The sequence below is a fragment of the Ictalurus punctatus genome, chromosome 18, assembly GCF_001660625.3.
Source record: "Ictalurus punctatus breed USDA103 chromosome 18, Coco_2.0, whole genome shotgun sequence".
NCBI lineage: Eukaryota > Metazoa > Chordata > Actinopteri > Siluriformes > Ictaluridae > Ictalurus > Ictalurus punctatus.
The window spans coordinates 14,631,763-14,649,344 of record NC_030433.2 but is presented as its reverse complement, the minus strand read 5'-3'; the positions used below and the strand labels follow the sequence as shown (position 1 = coordinate 14,649,344).

General features: G+C 37.0%; 2 protein-coding genes across 3 annotated transcripts; one reads left to right on the top strand and one right to left on the bottom strand.

Annotated features, from left to right (window-relative positions):
• Window positions 1-5,607: 5,607 nt before the first annotated feature.
• Window positions 5,608-11,932, bottom strand: zmat2 (zinc finger, matrin-type 2). The gene is made up of 6 exons (XM_017493267.3): window positions 11,857-11,932; window positions 10,095-10,185; window positions 9,720-9,843; window positions 7,987-8,060; window positions 7,752-7,897; window positions 5,608-6,081 (listed from the first exon to the last, which is right to left on the bottom strand). Exons 1-6 carry the CDS (start codon window positions 11,872-11,874, stop codon window positions 5,938-5,940), a joined length of 597 nt encoding a protein of 198 aa, XP_017348756.1. The 5' UTR covers window positions 11,875-11,932; the 3' UTR covers window positions 5,608-5,937.
• An 809-nt stretch (window positions 11,933-12,741) lies between these two features.
• Window positions 12,742-17,273, top strand: slbp2 (stem-loop binding protein 2). Of its 2 annotated transcripts, none has more exons than XM_017493264.2 (8): window positions 12,742-12,790; window positions 12,869-13,000; window positions 13,134-13,199; window positions 13,304-13,387; window positions 13,477-13,623; window positions 15,350-15,505; window positions 16,373-16,526; window positions 16,630-17,273. In XM_017493264.2, the coding sequence occupies exons 1-8, from the start codon at window positions 12,744-12,746 to the stop codon at window positions 16,798-16,800; spliced, it is 957 nt and encodes a 318-aa protein (XP_017348753.1). In that variant the 5' UTR covers window positions 12,742-12,743; the 3' UTR covers window positions 16,801-17,273. The 2 variants fall into 2 exon arrangements, with proteins under 2 accessions (XP_017348753.1, XP_017348754.1); XM_017493265.3 differs by having other exon boundaries at window positions 16,373-16,501; window positions 16,630-16,719.
• The last annotated feature ends 309 nt before the right edge of the window (window positions 17,274-17,582 follow it).

Here is a 17,582-nt window from a genome sequence, read left to right as displayed (position 1 = left end):
GGTTAAGGGCCTTGCTCAAGCGCCCAACAGTGCCAGCTTGCTAGTGTTGGGGCTTGAATCTCTGACCTTCTTATCCGTTACTTAGAGCCTTAACTTTTGAGCCACCACAAGTTTGCATGAAAGTGCTGTTCTAAACGTAATTGTTTCTGGAGCAACTTCTATGGTTGATGCTCCACATAATCCAAACTAATAATAAACAAAAGAATAATAAAATGATAAAAGTTATTTAACAAAAGAATAACATAAAACTGTTGATATGGTGACATTTTTGGAAGGTTTCTCCAGTGTCAAGTGTGCTGGTAGTTTTCTACCATAGTCTTCAAGACAGAGGACTACCACCTCCCGGATGGTATTACAAAGTCCTTTTTTTGTCTTATAAACTTCAAGAGAGAAAAAAGGGAAAAGCTGTTTATAGCTGCTATGACATATAACAATAAACCATTAAAAAGTACGTGTTGTACATTAATTAACATTATAATAGTTTGGAAATTCCTGCAAATTATCTGATACGTGCTGTTATAGGAAAATAATCAACTTCCAGGTAGTATCGTGCCACCCTGCAGTTAATGATTTTCCCATAATAGCACCCTCCATCATGTTATATTCTTCACTTGAAAGAAATATGTTATATACTAATGATCAAAGTAAATCACAGTTTTACAGTTACAATTTAGGAAAGGATTTCACAAAAATGTATTTCAATTCAGACATTATACTACATTAACAAATATGTTTTACACTTATTTTGTGTGAGCTAGCCAAGCTCTCAGTCAAAATGGCTAACATTAGGCTAACTTTTACATGATGTACTTAAAACATCCATATTTCTTGAGTTTATATTGAAACATGATTTGTAATGCTATGTGTTGTATAATAAAATATATATATTAAATTATATTAAATGAAATATATTTAATAACCATTGCAACTGATAAACAAAGACTTTTGTATACCAATGATAGTTTACACCCACATCTTGAAAATCTTAGTTTTTTTTCCCCTGGACCTTTAGTTTGTTAATGGAAACTGGTGAACTTTATGTGCAATATTGTTTAACATCATCTAGATTTATTCCCAGTGATAACATCTGCTGTTTGTGTATCCTCATAAGTTTCAACTCTATATTACCCGCTACACAGTATGATTTTTTTTCCACTTCCTGGCAACTGAAATGGTTGCAGAGTGTATACTGGGTGTAAGTGGGTGTATATGAAGTAACACAGGAGATAAAGTCAAATCAAAGTCAGAAAGATAATCATACGTCTGTAACGGTCTGTTGACCAATTTTCTCAGTGCTGGATAACAACCTAACAACCTAACAACCTAAAAATAGAATTAGACTAGAAAAGTCAATTCTTTGTTATACACATGACAGCAACAAGTGTGTCTTGATAGCTAAAGTTCTGTTTTCTAATGTTAAATGTGTCTTAGTTGTCACCTTTGTACTGTTCTGGCTTTATGGGTTTTCAGCCTCACCAGCTCACCCCCCCCCCCCCCCCCCCCCCCCGGCACTAAATACCACTGGTAGGGTGTCCACTTCAATGACCTTAGTACCCAGTGGTTACCACATATCTGTTTATGTGTTCTCACTTCGACGGGTGGCTGGGATATGAGATGGGAGCGCTAAAAAGCTAATATCTGTCAGTATCTTGATGCATTATAGCGGATGCTTCATGCATTTTGGGGATGACAGAGTAAATAACCCGCCTCATTCACTTTCATTACACCCACAACTGTATTTCATATATGCCTTCTCAATTACTGCTAATGACGTGTTATGGATGCGTCTGTGAAGTGGGTTGAAAATATCAGCCCAAATGGAGATCAAACCTAGCTTCTGCATATTTTTAAAGACCATTTGTGGTGCTGTTGCATTTGTATTCCAAATCAATCCCCAGACAGCATACCAACACTGAATCAACACTGAATCAATGTTAATGCATCAATCAAACTATCACTGAATCAATGATGAAATGTTCAAATTTAACAATGATTTTTCATCAGGTTTGCACCCTACAATAATGTTATTTCAAAAATGAAAAATAAATTAAGGTTGACGTAAAATCCATATTTGTTCAACTAAAATTAAATTGCTTATTTAATATACAATCAAAATACAACTTATTTACAGATTATGATAAACTGGATAACAGAGTGACTTAAAATAATTAGATGGATTAACATTAAATCTAAGCCCCACCAGTGGGGAAATAAAGCTGACCCAAAATCAACACTGATTTACTGTTTGTCTTTTCAACACAGAAAAGCAATGAATTAACAACATTGATTCAATATTATTTAGCATTGAATATTCAACCTCAACCAAAATGATGATTCTGATGGAATTTCAACATTGAATCAATGTCACCTTGCTATCTGGGTTTGCTTTAAGATGTTTGTTGAGGACAAATAATCTGATGTAGATGCCTAAAATGAAACATTATACTGATTTATAATAATAATTATTTTTCAGTCTTTGAAAGATAGGAGGGGTTTAGCCTAGCTAGCTCATACTAGACCGCCCTGCTTCTCAGGCACAGGTTTGCACTATTCCTGGATTAACCTATCATGATCAACCTCAATAGTCTTTTCCTATTCTAAATACACAAAAACGACCACATCTGTATTTCAGTTCTGCTCCACTTTCTAAATACATCCAAATATTACGCACTACGGGATGCTTTTCATTGACTGCATGTTAGTAACGAGCCATTATATTAGTTTTAAGCAACTAGCCCCAGCTAACCCAAACTGTACTGTCTAAAAAACACCACCACCGAGCTATTAATAGTACATTGAACCTGAGGAGATTCTTTTATTTCATATTCCTGTTTTCATTCACTTGTCTTGTCTTTTCTGAGTTTTCTGTACTTTATACTCTCCATGACTACTGACTTCACTGTTGTATAAGTAGCAACTAAAATATGGACTAAAACTGAAATATTCACTAAAAACATTGTTGACTATTTGGTTCACAAAAGCGCCCCCAAGTGGTGACGCAGTAGCTCTGTATCAAAACCGTTTAGGTGAATTGAGTAGACTAATTCATTTTAAATGTGAGTGATACGTAAAAAGTATAGTGACAGTTTGAAACAACTGGTATAATGGTTTTTAGTTTCTTCAGGGACGTGTAATCCTCCCTCTAGCTTGTCGCTGGGTCTGGGTTTAGAAAATTCCGGCTCTTTTCAGAGAGTCAGATCATTTGGCTCACCTTACCATTCAGAGCCGACTCTTTCAGCTAACAGCTAATGGCAATTTCCCCCTAAACCGGACAAAGTCTGCGAAATTTTTGACCAGTGATTCGCCAAAGAACAACAACGGAGTTTCACGTAATCTTACTCTAGCTTCTATTCAACCAAACAGCATTCCTTTGAATTGTATTTTGAAAAAACATAATTAAATCAACATAAGTAACGATATTGCACACGTCTACAAAAAAGGCTCATACAGTATATGCGAGCCGGCTCATCAAAACACTTACCTAAAAGAGTCGACTCTTCCACAAACGACAGATGACTAGTCTTTTGGCCTCTCATCCACAACCCATCCATCTCAGGCATGCTAAATTTAAATTTTAAATCAGTTGAATTAATCAGTAATTAAAATTTAGTTATCCTGTGGTTACCACTCAGAGAACTGCAACAAACTGTGAGACATTCATTTTCCCAGCATGGTTCTTGGAGACAGCTGTTTAATTGGTCATATTATGGAGGAAAAAAAGGTAAATGTGTTATTCGGCGTGAATTCGGAAATATGTATGCAAAAATAAATATTGCCTGCCCCATTGCACTCTATATAGTTTACCTTGAAATATAATCATTAAAATACTTAAAAACCTTATTTTCTGCATTAATCTGTGAAACCATTTAACATCTCATGCTTGAAACATTATTTTCTATGAGTCATCCATTATAGGTTCTGAAGAATGTACATTTCAGCTCCTACATTATTTAACCCTGTTACCTGAACACATTTATCCCTATGGAATATTTGGAACTTGTGTTGAACAGGAAGCAGGATAATGAATGCCAGAACTAAAGGTTTCCCAGCAGAACGTTGCCCAGAGCATCACACCTTCCTCCACCGGCTTCTTCCTATAGTGCATCCTGGTTCCATATCTTCCCCATTTAAGCCGTCCGTCCACATGATGTAAAAGAAAACAGGATTCATCAGATCAGGCCACCTTATTCAGTTGCTCCATGGTCCAGTTCTGATGCTCATGTGTCAATTGCAGGTGCTTTCGGCACTGGACAGGGGTCAGCATGGGCACTCTGACCAATCTGTGGCTACGTAGCCCCATACACAGCAAGCTGTGATGCACTGTGTTCTGACCTTTCTATCATAGCCAGCATGAACTTTTTCAGCAATTTGTGCTACAATAGTTCTGTGGGATCAGACCAGATGGGCTAGCCTTCACTCCCTGCATGCATCAGTGAGCCTTGGGCGTCCATGACCCTGTCGCTGGTTGTCCTCCCTTGGACCACTTTTGGTAGGTACTAACCACTGCATACCGTGAACACCCCAAAAGACCTGTTGTTTTGGCACTGTTCTGACATAGTTGTCTAGCCATCACAATTTGGCCTTTGTCAAAGTTGGTCAAATCTTTACACTTGCCCATTTTTCCTGCTTCTAACACATTAGCTTCAAGAACTGACTGTTCACTTGCTGTCAAATATATCCCACCCCGTAACACGTGCCATTGTAACTAGATAATCAATGTTATTCACGTCAGTGGTTTTGAAGTTATGGCTGATTGGTGTAAATCATTAGATTATGCCCTTAATGTTCTCATGTTACTAGGGCAGATGTTAGTTAATCACAGTTTGTGTTGTTGCTAATTCTATGTTAAAAACTTTTAATTATAAGGGCTAAATGGCACCTTATGGAAATCATCATCTATGGAGCTTTTGTTTATTGAATATCAAAATTTAGTTCCTGGATTCTTTTTTTAAAAACACTTGCTTACAGAACTACTGTAACACAGTTGAAGTGTTTGAGTCCCACAGAAATGTAAACATTACATGTTCCCAGATGTTTTTTTTTTTTTTTTTTTTTTTTTAAATCTAATGTATTTTAAGTTAATTTTGACTTTAACTTAAATTTTGTATGAACTAAAAAAAATAACAACAAAAAGCAACATTAATGTTCACACCAATGTAAATCTAAGTTTGTAATGAAAGTGCCACATTTCATTATCAAATATAAGGGGACAATATATTATAGCATAAGTTATATACATCATATCTAATTACAGGTGCTATTTTAGTGGAGAAAATTACATCTAGATATGGTTTACTTTTATAAAGAGAAGATTTTTCTAAACCTCCATGACCACTGCGTTAAAATCTGTGAATTTACATTCTTAGTGCATGTGAGCTGATTTTGAACACTGTTATTCTCACTGAAATTAAACCAATCTGATTCAAATCATTTAAATATTTATTCAAATAAAAAGAGTAAAAGGTTTTTAATGTAAAATGAAAATGAAACAATTTATCAGCAAATGCACATTCAAATTTAAGAAGAGGACCAAAAATAGCATACACAAAACAAAATCCTGTTTTTAATTCTATGCTGGCCTTTTAAGAAAAAAAAAAAAAAAAAAAAAAAAAAAAATCCTTTAGCACCTACACACTTTATTACCTCATGTCAGTAAAAATATCCATTAGAAGGTCTTCAGTAATGCCATATTGCTTTAGTTTACTCTGTCACTCAAAATCTACAGAAGAGACTGAACAAGTAAAAGGAATAACAGCTCATCAGATTTACACAAGTATTCAGATGTCAAATAACAAATGGTGGCAAATTAAGTGGATTGGATTATTTGTTGGCGTTGTATTTTCTCATGGCATTCGGTGCAGTTGACAAAATCTAACCAGTCCTCCAGTTGGACAGAGTGGTGAGGCCTCAGCATGGGAAAACATGACACATTTGTATTCAGTGGCCCTTTTTGGAGGAACCAAACCCTGAGAATCCCATTACAGCAGCCATTTCATCATCATCTTCAAAATTAAGGTCTTCCTCTGCCTTTCTTTTCTTTTCTTTTAGCTTCTCCTTTTTATATGCTTTTGCTTTTTCCTCCTGAAAACATACACAAAGTAAAGGTGGGAAATAATTACATTTAAAATAAATACAACGTATATTTTGCACAGAATTACATTCTCAATATCATTAAAATAATCAGTTCATATAATCGTTCGTGGACAGTAAACAACTTTCAAACATAGTAAGTAGACATGATCTTTCATCTAGAAACTAAAGAAACACTAATGTTTTCCCCAAATATACGTATGTGAAACACATTTTATATTAGGCTATCATTTATTCTTCAGTTAACAGTGCTTGATTAGATTAGGCTTTAAATCTTTATAATCATAATATTACAATTACACAATAGCTTACAGTCCATGTACTGTGCATCTACTGTCCCATGTATTTATGGTTTTGTTCTGTATATTTATTATTTTGCACTCATATCACACTGTTGTGTATTTGCACTTTATGTAGTCTTGCGTACTGTTCCGTGTTGCACCATGGTCCTGAAGAAACGCCATTTCTTTCCATGTATACAAGCTATATAGAGGAATGACAAACCCACTTGACCTTTAAGAGAGGGGACTACTTTAAGAGAGAAGAATTATGTTCCTTACCAAATTAGTTAATGTAGCTCAAAGTAACTTTTTTTTTTTTTTTTTTTTTTTTTTTTTTAAATACAGTGAAGCACTTTTCAAAACTGTTGTTTAAAAAAAAAAAAAAATTCCGTCCCTAACAACAATCTGGGCATGGCATGCCAGTAATTTATTATTTTTAAAGGGCTATATCTCAAATGATGCACACTGCATCATAATGAATAGGCAGTGAAGACCTATCACTTCACTACACACTTAAATGAGCATTGAAGCACAAGCTTCAGTTAATGCTCACGTCAAACATCAGAATGGGGGAAAAAGTGGAACAAAAATGCCTTGTTGATCAGAGAGATCAAAGGAGAATGGCCAGACTGATTCGAGCTGACAGGAAGGCTACAGTAACTTAAATATCCATGCTTTCCAGAAGTGGTGAGAAGAAAAGCATCTCATGCTCAACCCATCAAACGGATGAGCTACAACAGCGGAAGACCACATTGAGTTTCACTCCTGTCAGCCAAGAACTGGAATCTGAAGCTATAGTGGGCACAGGCTCACCAAAACTGAACAGCTGAAGATTGGAAAAAGACCAGGTGATGTTTTTTTTTTTTTTCCAGTTTAGGACCGTTTCCTTTCCCCATTCTGATGTCTGATGTGAACATTACCTGATTTTATGCATTGCGATGCTGACACACAATTGGTTGATTAAATAATGAATCACCAATGTAGAAGTGTATAAAGCACTTCTAAGTGTTGCTGTGGATAACGCAGTCTGCCAAATACTGTAAAATTGTATTCTTATATCTTATGCGATTTTACTTGACTATCTAGTCCTTACTATTACAAACTTACCATGTCTACAGATATGATTTGATTGTAAGCTCTGCATATTTCCTTCTAAAACTTAACCCACAAGCCAAGAATAAGAAAATAAGCTTGATTCCATTTACTTTTATGCCATACGGCCAACACTCTTATCAACTTACTTATCTTATTTGTACAACTGAGCAATTGAGGGTTAAATGTCTTGCTCAAGTGGCAGTTTGGCCATGCTGGGATTTGAACTCATGACCTTCTGATCAGTAGTCCAATGTCTTAACCACTGCCCTTAATTCCATAACCAACCTCTTCCCGCAATTCCTTCATTCGCTCCTCGAAATCATACTCCTTCTGTTTTTCCTCCAGCTTCTTTTTGTTAATCTCGAAACGTTTTTTAACTTGGTCCAACGATGAGCGTTCCACTCGCATCGACATTCCCAGGTTCCTCTGATCTGTACAAGAGGAAATAAGTGAATTATCATTTGTGTTGTACATTGCATTTGGTGAAAAAGCAAATAAACCTATAAAATGGAATACTCACGTTTCTTGCCATTGATGTGATCCAAAAAGTTGATGGAGTCTTTCACAACACAATCACAAACATTGCAATAGTACCTGAATGGGGGGGAAATGTACACCACTACTTATGAAACATAAAAAGAGTAGACATTCACACGTAGTATTAATAGCCACCTCAGTGTAATCTGGTAACAAGCAGACAGCATGTGAATAGGGTCAAATGAACCGTGAAATGCATCTATGTGCTGAAGTAATGTGAAAACCACATAGCCACATTTGACCACAATACAGCTCTCAAACCTAGCACCAGTGATGAGGTTTTCTTGCAGTATAGAGTTTATTTTAAACACTGTCAATACAACAAAAAGGTTGATTTTTTTTTTCAGCACCTTGGGCCATAAATAAATTTAATCTCTATATTAAAACATGCATACAGGCCATGCAAAGCTTTCTTCTCAGACACATATACTCAGCAAAAAAAGAAATGCCCTCGCACATTCAACTGCTTTTATTTCCAGCAAATTTCTTAATGTGTGTAAATATTTGTATTAACATAAAAACAAACATTCAACAACTGAGACATAAACTGAACAAGTTTCACAGGCATTTGACGAACAGAAGTGGAATAATGAGTTCCTGAATAAAGTGACTATTTGATATTTGTCAATATTAAAAGTAACAGTCAGTATCTGGTGTCCACCAACTGTTAGTGTCTTAAGGACTGTTCCACAGGTGCAGGTGCAATAATTGTTTATGGTTCATTGAACAAGCATGAAAAACCTTGTTTAAACCCTTTCCAATAAAGATCTGTAAAGCTTATTTAGATTTTGCAAAATAATCTTTAAAATAAAGCCTCCTGAAAAAGGGACGTTTCTTTTTTTTGCTGAGTATATTTCACCATTCTGAACGTTGCTATACAGTCTATGCTACTATATAAATGTAGGATATTTGTTCAAGCTATTCTTAATTTATGATAACATACACTAATCAGCCATAAATAGGCCATAACCAGCCTAATATTGTGTAGGGCCCCCATGTGCCGCCAAAACAACTCTGACCCATCGAGGCATGGAGTCCACAAGACCACTGAAGGTGTGCTGTGGTATCTAGCACCAAGTTGTTAGCAGCAGATCCTTTAAGTCCTATAGCTTGCGAGCTGGGGCCTCCATGGATTGGAATTGTTTGTCCAGCACATCCCACAGACGCTCAATACGATTGAGATCTGGGGAATTTGGAGGCCAAATCAACACCTTGAACTCTTTATCATGTTCCTCAAACCACAGTTTTTGCAGTGTGGCAGTTCGCATTATCCTGATGAAAGAGGCCATTGCCATTAGAGAATAGCATTGCCATAAAGGGGTGTACTTGGTCTGCGACAATGTTTGTCAAAGTTGCTCAGATCCTTACACTTGCCTATTTTTCCTTCTTCCAACTCATCAACTTCACTTGCTGCCGAATATATATCCCATCCCTTAACAGGTGCCATTGTAAGGAGATAATCAATATTATTCACGTAACATGTCTGTAGTTTTACTTTTATGGCTGATTGTTGTAAGCCAAGGACTAAATGACAACTAAAATGGTTAGCTTTTGAGTGTGGAGATCCCATATTGACACATTCGCTTTAAAATCAACCGAACCATAAAATTCGGTTCATAAAAATTGTTATGAGAGGTACATCAATGTGACTATGTGAAAAAGGACATGTATTCATGCTGCAGAAATCTGGAAATCAGACGTGCGTCGGTGACCCACCCGCCCATCTCAGCCTGTGGTGTAGTCTTAGTGATGACGATGGTCTTTCCAAGCTTAGACTCCAAATCCACCTTGTAATCTCTGTGCCGGAGGAGCTCTCGTTTGACTGGGGGGACAGGTTTGCCTAGAGAAGGGAAGTGAGGAATGAATGGATAAATTAAATATACACACAGTGGCTACCTTATTGTCATGACTATCACTGAAATCAGAAGATCTGAATCGATTGTGCAGTCTCTGCCGAGTCATAAGGCCTGCCAATGTCTTACTTAAAGTAATGTAGTTTTTCCAGTCAACACTTGATGATGCCGTAATACACTACACAAATGAATGTGCAAGGTTACATTAGGAGATTATGCCTTGTATTATTACACTCACCATCTTTTTTCTCTCTTTCCTCCGTGATTCGCTTCTGAGCCAGTTGTTCATACTCATCTTTGTCCCACTTGCGCCGAAAATCATTCTTTGCCTATTAAAAGACATGAAAAATATTTTCTTTTCAGTTCAGAATTTTACATAGGATGCCCACAATTGGCTAATTTCACTCTCAAGCTCTCAGTTTAATAGCAGTGTTTAGAGAGAACATGTTTTAAAAGGAAGAGGATATTGGAGTTGCTTGCAGCGGGGTAAAAGACTACTACATTTTTTTCAGCCCATTAGTTTTGAAACTCACTGTTCGAGGGGCTAGGTATGCAGGCTGGTAATGTTATTAATGTGAACAAGTATTAAGTATTTTAAATAATTACTTGCAAAAACCAAAGATTAATTTCATGTTTCACATCATCCTATGCTGTCCTCCTATTGTTGGCTATTAGACAAGTGTCACAGTAGCAGTCAGTATTTGAGATTTGAATAAAAAAAAATTCTCACACAGTCAGAATTTCAGTCGTCGTCAGCTGTCTTTGGTCCCAATGGCATTAAATTGGTCACCAGTCACATTAAATTTACAGCATCTGGCAGACGCCTTATCCAGAGCAACTCACATTTATCTCATTTATACAACTGAAGAGTTAAGAGTTAAGGACCTTGCTCAAGGGCTCAGTAGTGGCAGCTTTGCAGTGCTGAGATTTGAACTCATCACCTCAAGACTGGTGTTCTTCATGATGGATGAAAATTATATTACATATTAAAGGCCCACTCAGTGAATAATTTCAGAGCTCTATACTGTCACTTGAGTGTAGTGTCAAGGGCTAGTCTATATGGTGGTGGTCTATCATGGTGTTATAGTATCTATACCTGCTACTGTAATCAACAACTGACATGGTTTAACCAGTTTAGACCCTTTTAAAAGATTTTATATATACACTCCATCTATGCAACACAGTAATCATCACACCTCAAGAGTAGTGCATACACAAATAAATAATAGTCCAGCTCAACAGTTACAAAACATACTAACAAATCACATTTAATACAGATTCAATACACACTTTTATATCAATACTGGACTTTTTCTTTTTTTTTTATTAAACATGACATTACATTATTTGCTTTAGACCTTGATTAACTAACTAACTGCTTCATTTACTACTGACTCCGCCCCTGCGGTCACGTGATCTAAAGATGACCGCCACTTGTGAACAGACCGTACACATTATGTTGAATAAACCGGCTCATTAAAAGAAACGATCAAACTATTTAACTAATCTCATGCGAGTGTACATGTGAGAAATGCTAAGGCAATGAATAAATAAATAAATAAGTCACTTTTATACACGGTATTTTGGGGGGTTTGGACGTGAACATTGGGACGCGCCTGCATTCAGACCGTCCATGAAAACGAGTGTAAACAATTAGATAAATAATTCATATTGGATATGGTTGTCATATGAAATAAGAATGAACAAACTGTCTACTACACTGACATTAACAAAAAGCCTGTAATTCACAGCCCTAGTAAAGGAGCGGAGGATATACCGAGTGGTTTATTTAAAACTTTCACAAAACAAGCCACTGGTAGGCAGCTAACGTTAGCAATGCGTGTTGTGTTTGGATTAATAGCTGAACTTGGTATTTTACATCCTATTCAAACACATACTTTTAATTTAGCAACAGAAACAACATTACACTATGCCCACGATTCTAAATCAAATAATAATTGAATTCAGAAATCGACTTTTAACCCCAAAATAATTCTTACACCACTGCTGGACGCCATGTTGCACCGCAGATCTTCTTCCTGCCTCTGTGATGTAAACAGGAACCGTTACCTTCAGATTTCAAAATAAAAGCTCTTCTATAGCCCTATGTTAGCACGTGACTTAAACAGGAGCAAAAATCAACAACAGCAGCATAATCCAAAAATAGAAAATGTTTAGAGTTTGTCTGGTGGATGATTAAAACACGTGCATATTTACAATATACCCTCATTGAGCCATCTTCATCATTTCCCCTTGATTGAACCATGCCACTATCTTAAGGGCTGTTCTATTACATTTCCATATATTTGAGCAACTGAGAGTTAAGGGCGCAGCAGTGTCAGTGTGGAAGTTTTAGGATTTGAATTCACAACCTTCTGGTGAAAAGTCTTAACCACTTAGCTACCACACCATTACCTTACTATATGTTAGATAAGCTTTTCAGACCTGTGGGATCAAATCAGCATGAATGTACAAACCAATAACATGTACAATTAATGATAATGTTAATGAGTCTTTATTAATCACATATACACTACAGCATTTCAATAAGTATATGTTGAAGTTTCTGCTGGAGAGAACATCAGAATATCACAGAGCCCCTTCCTGTAATGCTTAAAGGTTGGAAACACTTGTAGATGATCTTGGGCCACACAGAACATTAAAGACTAACATGAGTCACTTAAAAACAGGAACTTGAATTACCAAGGAAGTAAGTTTGTATTAGAACAGCATAACACCAGAATAAATGGAAGACAATAGAAAATCACAGAAATCTCACAATAATTGATTTCATTTGCTGGCTTATTTGTGTAGCTCCGCCCTGCAGCACCTGATGCTGATTTAAAGCTCTTTCAAACTACGAGGCCTACTATGTGGCAAGGTCAGCATGATATCACACGTTGAAACTCTGCTTCAAAGTCCATTGGAATCAAGGTCCAATTCTTTACATTATCTTACTCTTAGGAGTTTAAGTGCTATTCTTAGTTTGTTTTTGTTGTTCATGTGTTTTAGGGGTTTGTCTTTTCCCCCATGGCCCAACCCTGAACTACAGCAAGACATGAAGCTCAGGCTGCCTCTTCCCCCTGATAGCCCAGAGCCCTGGCTTCTCCCAGGCTGCAGCTCGGTATATGACAGCCTGGTCAGGTAAAGATCTATACCTTAAGTTGCAAGATCAGCTCTATGTTACTGTTTTGGCTCATGTTTGGTGGCTTGTCCTCTAGGAAGTTTTAGTAGTAGTTGTCTTTGTGTGGCTCTTTCTTTCTGTGCAATTCTATAGCTCTAGGACGCCCCAATCACCTGTGAGTGGAGATCAGAATTCCTCTACCATGAACAAACCTCGCAGGTCTTGTCTTCAGATCTGCAACTCTGTTTACTGTAAAGTTCTAATTCATGCATACTTGCTATATCTGTATTTTAATTAGTGTTTTTTGGGGGGGCTCTAATTAGATCCTCTATTCTTGAGCGGTGCATCCTGAAGATTTCTACAGCCAATGTTGCTGTAGGGACAGAGGATCTGGATGAGATCAAGAGGTCAGGTGCATGTTTCATACAATGTCTTGGCGTGATCAATAATGAAATGTTTCTTGATCAGAGCATATTTTTGCCATTGACTTTCCTAGATCCCCAACAGGACTCCGGTGGCGTTCTCACAACGTGGACCCATCATTTTTTGAGACTAATGAGTCCGTGTTAAAGCGAAGACAAAAGCAGATTCAGTACGGCAAGAACACTTGTGGTTACCAGAACTATGTGAAGCAAGTACCAAAGTAGGAATGACTTTTTATTCAGCTCTCTCTCAATATAGTTTATCCAATAATATGTGCAGATTAAGTACACCTGAGGGTTTATTTCTCTTTTTAGACTTGTATAAAATGTTGTATTACATGGCATATATACAGAATAGTCCAAAAGTCTGAGACTACATTGGAAAATGTTTAGTTTTTTCTAATTTAAAATTGGAAATTATTGAAGGTTTAGACTTCTGAGAATTGAAATAAATTGTGTAATATCAATATTCAAGATTCTGGCTGTTTTGACATTTATCATGTTAACTTTTGTACGAAAGGTCAGGTATTCTGTGAGCCTTATCTGTTCAATTGAAGCACATGTTCTGACAACACTGCTGGATTTGATCCAGCATAGATGGCCAGGTTTTACACAAACTTGTGGCATAAATGCAAGCTTGAGTGCACACTGTTAAAGCAAAAGGGGTATATATCAAATACTTTTATTTTATTAAAAAAAAAAATAATAATAATAATTAATGTAAATATTAGTAGTAAGGGTTCTTTTTGTGCAAGTTATTAATTATGATGCATAAAGAGAAATTTTGTATGAAATTAGAGAATGTAAAATGGAAGAATTTTCCTTAGTGGTCTGGTTGGACCTGTGTAATCTAAAATTTGCATGTAAGACAAGTATTTAATAGGTTTACTTTTGCACAACTAACTAATGCTAGTGATGTGCAAGTAACATTAATAGTTGTCAATATTGGGTAAAAAAAAAATCATAACTTGACTGTTTGCCAGAATTCAACAATAGCTGAAGCAAATAACCCACACTTGAGTCCAGAATTTTAAGCTTTATGAACCAGAATGTGAAACTGTTGGTATAAAGGTACGTTTACATATAGTGATTGTCGCAGTACTATGATCTTGCCAGTAGATGTTCCTACTACTGGTTGCCATACCACTTTATTCAGTGGGTGGTGCAACTAGCATTCCACTTTTGATCGCATCAGTTTTCTTGCTGCTAAAATTAAATATTCTGGAAGGAGAGTGTTTGGTGTATACAATTTACCAGTGCATAATATCCTATGAGATGAAAGAGAAGGGGTGTGTGTGTGTGCGCTCTTTGCCATTATGGTGAAAGTGCAAGTGCCGGACTGTCTGGGTCCACAAAACAATTCAGACGTGCAGGCAGCATGATGGATCATGGGCTCTCTACTGTCTTCACTCCCATTGGGTAGTTGCACCAAGTTCCTCCAAATTCGTATCAAGTTAAACTTTCTCAAATTTGTCGCATTGCTGGACACCTCTAGTCACCAGTGGTCGCTGTCGCTCTATGTTGCTAAAAGTCACCAGCTCTCACTGAAAAATAATGGTCTCTGGTTGCTTTGTCACAGTATGTGTGAACGTACCTTAATTGTTTTAGTCTGAGAAATGTGCTTGGAGTGCCTTTAAGAATGGTCAAACACCTGTCCATAAGGAATAAATATGGGAGGGAGATCTTTGCCTAAATGACATCATCTAAAGCACTGTCTAACATAATGCTGTTATGAAAGTGTTTTCAATTATGTATGACTTCATATGGAGGGCCTTAAAAATGCCTGTTTCATCCACTTTAAATTAAATTTGAGTAGGTAATGGAGTTTGGGATTAAGGTACAAAAATAAAGCACTTGCATCAATAAATGGGTATTCTTGTACATTGTAGGCATTGTAGATTGAAATTACAGATGTGATGACGTCACATCCTTACAATGTACTTTCAGGCGTTTTCGGATCCCGGGGTTTCACCCGTCCACTCCCAACAAATATCGCAAATATAGCCGAAGATCGTGGGACATGCAAGTCAGACTTTGGAGGAGAGCACTGCATGCGTGGGACCCACCTTTGACTTCTCAAGGAAATGATCCAGTTGATCAACTGTATGTATGTTTGTTTGGGGCTAAAAACATGATTAATGTAACACTTCAGTCATCTTTAGACCAGTATAAGCATCATATCTAGTGAAAACTTTCCATCCAAATTGCAAACTGCACCATAACGGAATTTCTAGGTTCTTATTCCTGGTATCAAAATCTTACTCCTATAGAAATGAACACATCAGCTGCTTTTAATAGGAAAACCTGCATGCCTGTTAGTGCAATTATCCACTCAGCCAATCATGTGGCAGCAGCCCAAACCATAAAATCATGCAGATACAGATCAAGAGTTTCAGTTAATGTTCAGTTGACCTCAGCATAGGGGGAAAAAGTGATGTCAATTGCTTTGATGTTGGTGCCGGACAAATTGTTTTGAGTATTTCAGAAGTTAATCTTCTGGGACTTTTTTTATTTTCACTCTCCAGTCCTTTCTTTTTTTTTTTTTTTTTTTTTTTTTTTTTTTTTTTTTTTTGGGGGGGGGGGGACAAATCACCTGGCCTTGTTCCAATTTCCAACTGTCCAGTTTTGGTGAGCCTGTACCCATTTTGTAGCCTCAGATTCCTATTCTTGGCTGATGGGAGTTGAACCAAATGTAGTCACTGTTGTAGGCCATCTGCCTCAAAGTTGATGTGTTATGAGATGCTTTTTCTGCTCACCATGGTTGTAAAGAGTGGTTGAGTTACTGTAGACTTCCTGTCAGCTTGAACCATTCTGCCCATTCTCCCCTGACCTTTCTCAATGTCTTTGATCAGTTGCTGAAATACTCAAAGAAACCCATCTGGCAACAGCAACAATGCAATGGATAAAGGTTTTTTTATTTTTTTTTATTTTTTTATTTTATTTAAATGGCTTGCATGCATTTGCACTTAGGCAGGGTTTGCTTGAGCAAATGAACACTGACATGGGTGAAGAAGGAAAAGGAGAAAAGGCAAGGAAGTTGGAAGCATCTGACCCCAATGTTTCTGTACTTGCTGAACCCACTGAGGGTTCAACAAATGGGTTCGTTAAGCCTCTCGTACCTCAAGTGAGTGGAACCGGATTATTATTTTTCTTAAAAAAAAATTTGGAGTGCAGTGTCCTAGGCTTTTTTTTTTTTTTCCCTCCCCCCCCCCCTTCCCTCTGTGTAGGCTGAAATAATAAGCCAGCAAGGCCAGCCTTCTGGATTAGGCTATACCTTTAACAGTCACCTAACCGCTGAGGAAAATGTTTTGGGATGGCTGAGGTTTCTCTTGGAGACTGACGACACATGCAGTGCAGGCACCTTGCCGAGTGAACAGCCACTATGGAGATTTTACTGACTTGCCATGATTTCTACGGACCATGTCTAAACTGTTTCCAGGAAAATATGTACATTTTGTCTCATCTCTCAAGCATGCATGCACAGAGCACATTGGTGGTAGTTTGGCATCAAGCAGCATCTTTGTAACATGGATTCATTGTATTGTTGTTCATTGACCCCACAGCATGTATTCACTACTTTATGTTCATTTTAAGTTTTTAATTGTCACTAGTTGTATTTTCACTTGCATGAACACTTGCTCACATGCTGTAAAATCCTGCTCCCAAAAGCAAACTGTTTTGCTGTTCACGGTTTGCCAACTTTACATCAGGTCCCTTGATTTCTGCTTCTGTCTTTTTGACTTGGTTGCTGGTAAATCTTGTGTAGGGTGTTAATAATTTATTTATTATTTTTTTTTTTTTTGTACCTTGCATATTTTTCTACAACTTTAAAGTAGAGGAAAACAAACCTAATAAAGATGTGTTAAATGTTTGACCTTGTCATTAATGAATATAACCATGGCACCATGAGTACCTTACTCAACACTTGTAGACACATTTTTAAACCAGTTAATATTCCACTTGGCCAAACTTGCATCTTGGGAAGTGGGTTTCTCAAGGATTCTTTAGAGTTAAAGGCTCTTGGCTTCCCAAAGTTGATTTTCTTGGAACCAACTCTGGTGTGTCACCATTGCTGGAACTATGGGTTTCCCTACAGAGTACTGTAATGTGTTCTTAAGGTTTCTAGATTTCTAAGTGTATAGTGTTCTATTCCTGTTGGGGTTTCATGTTTGTTAAAATG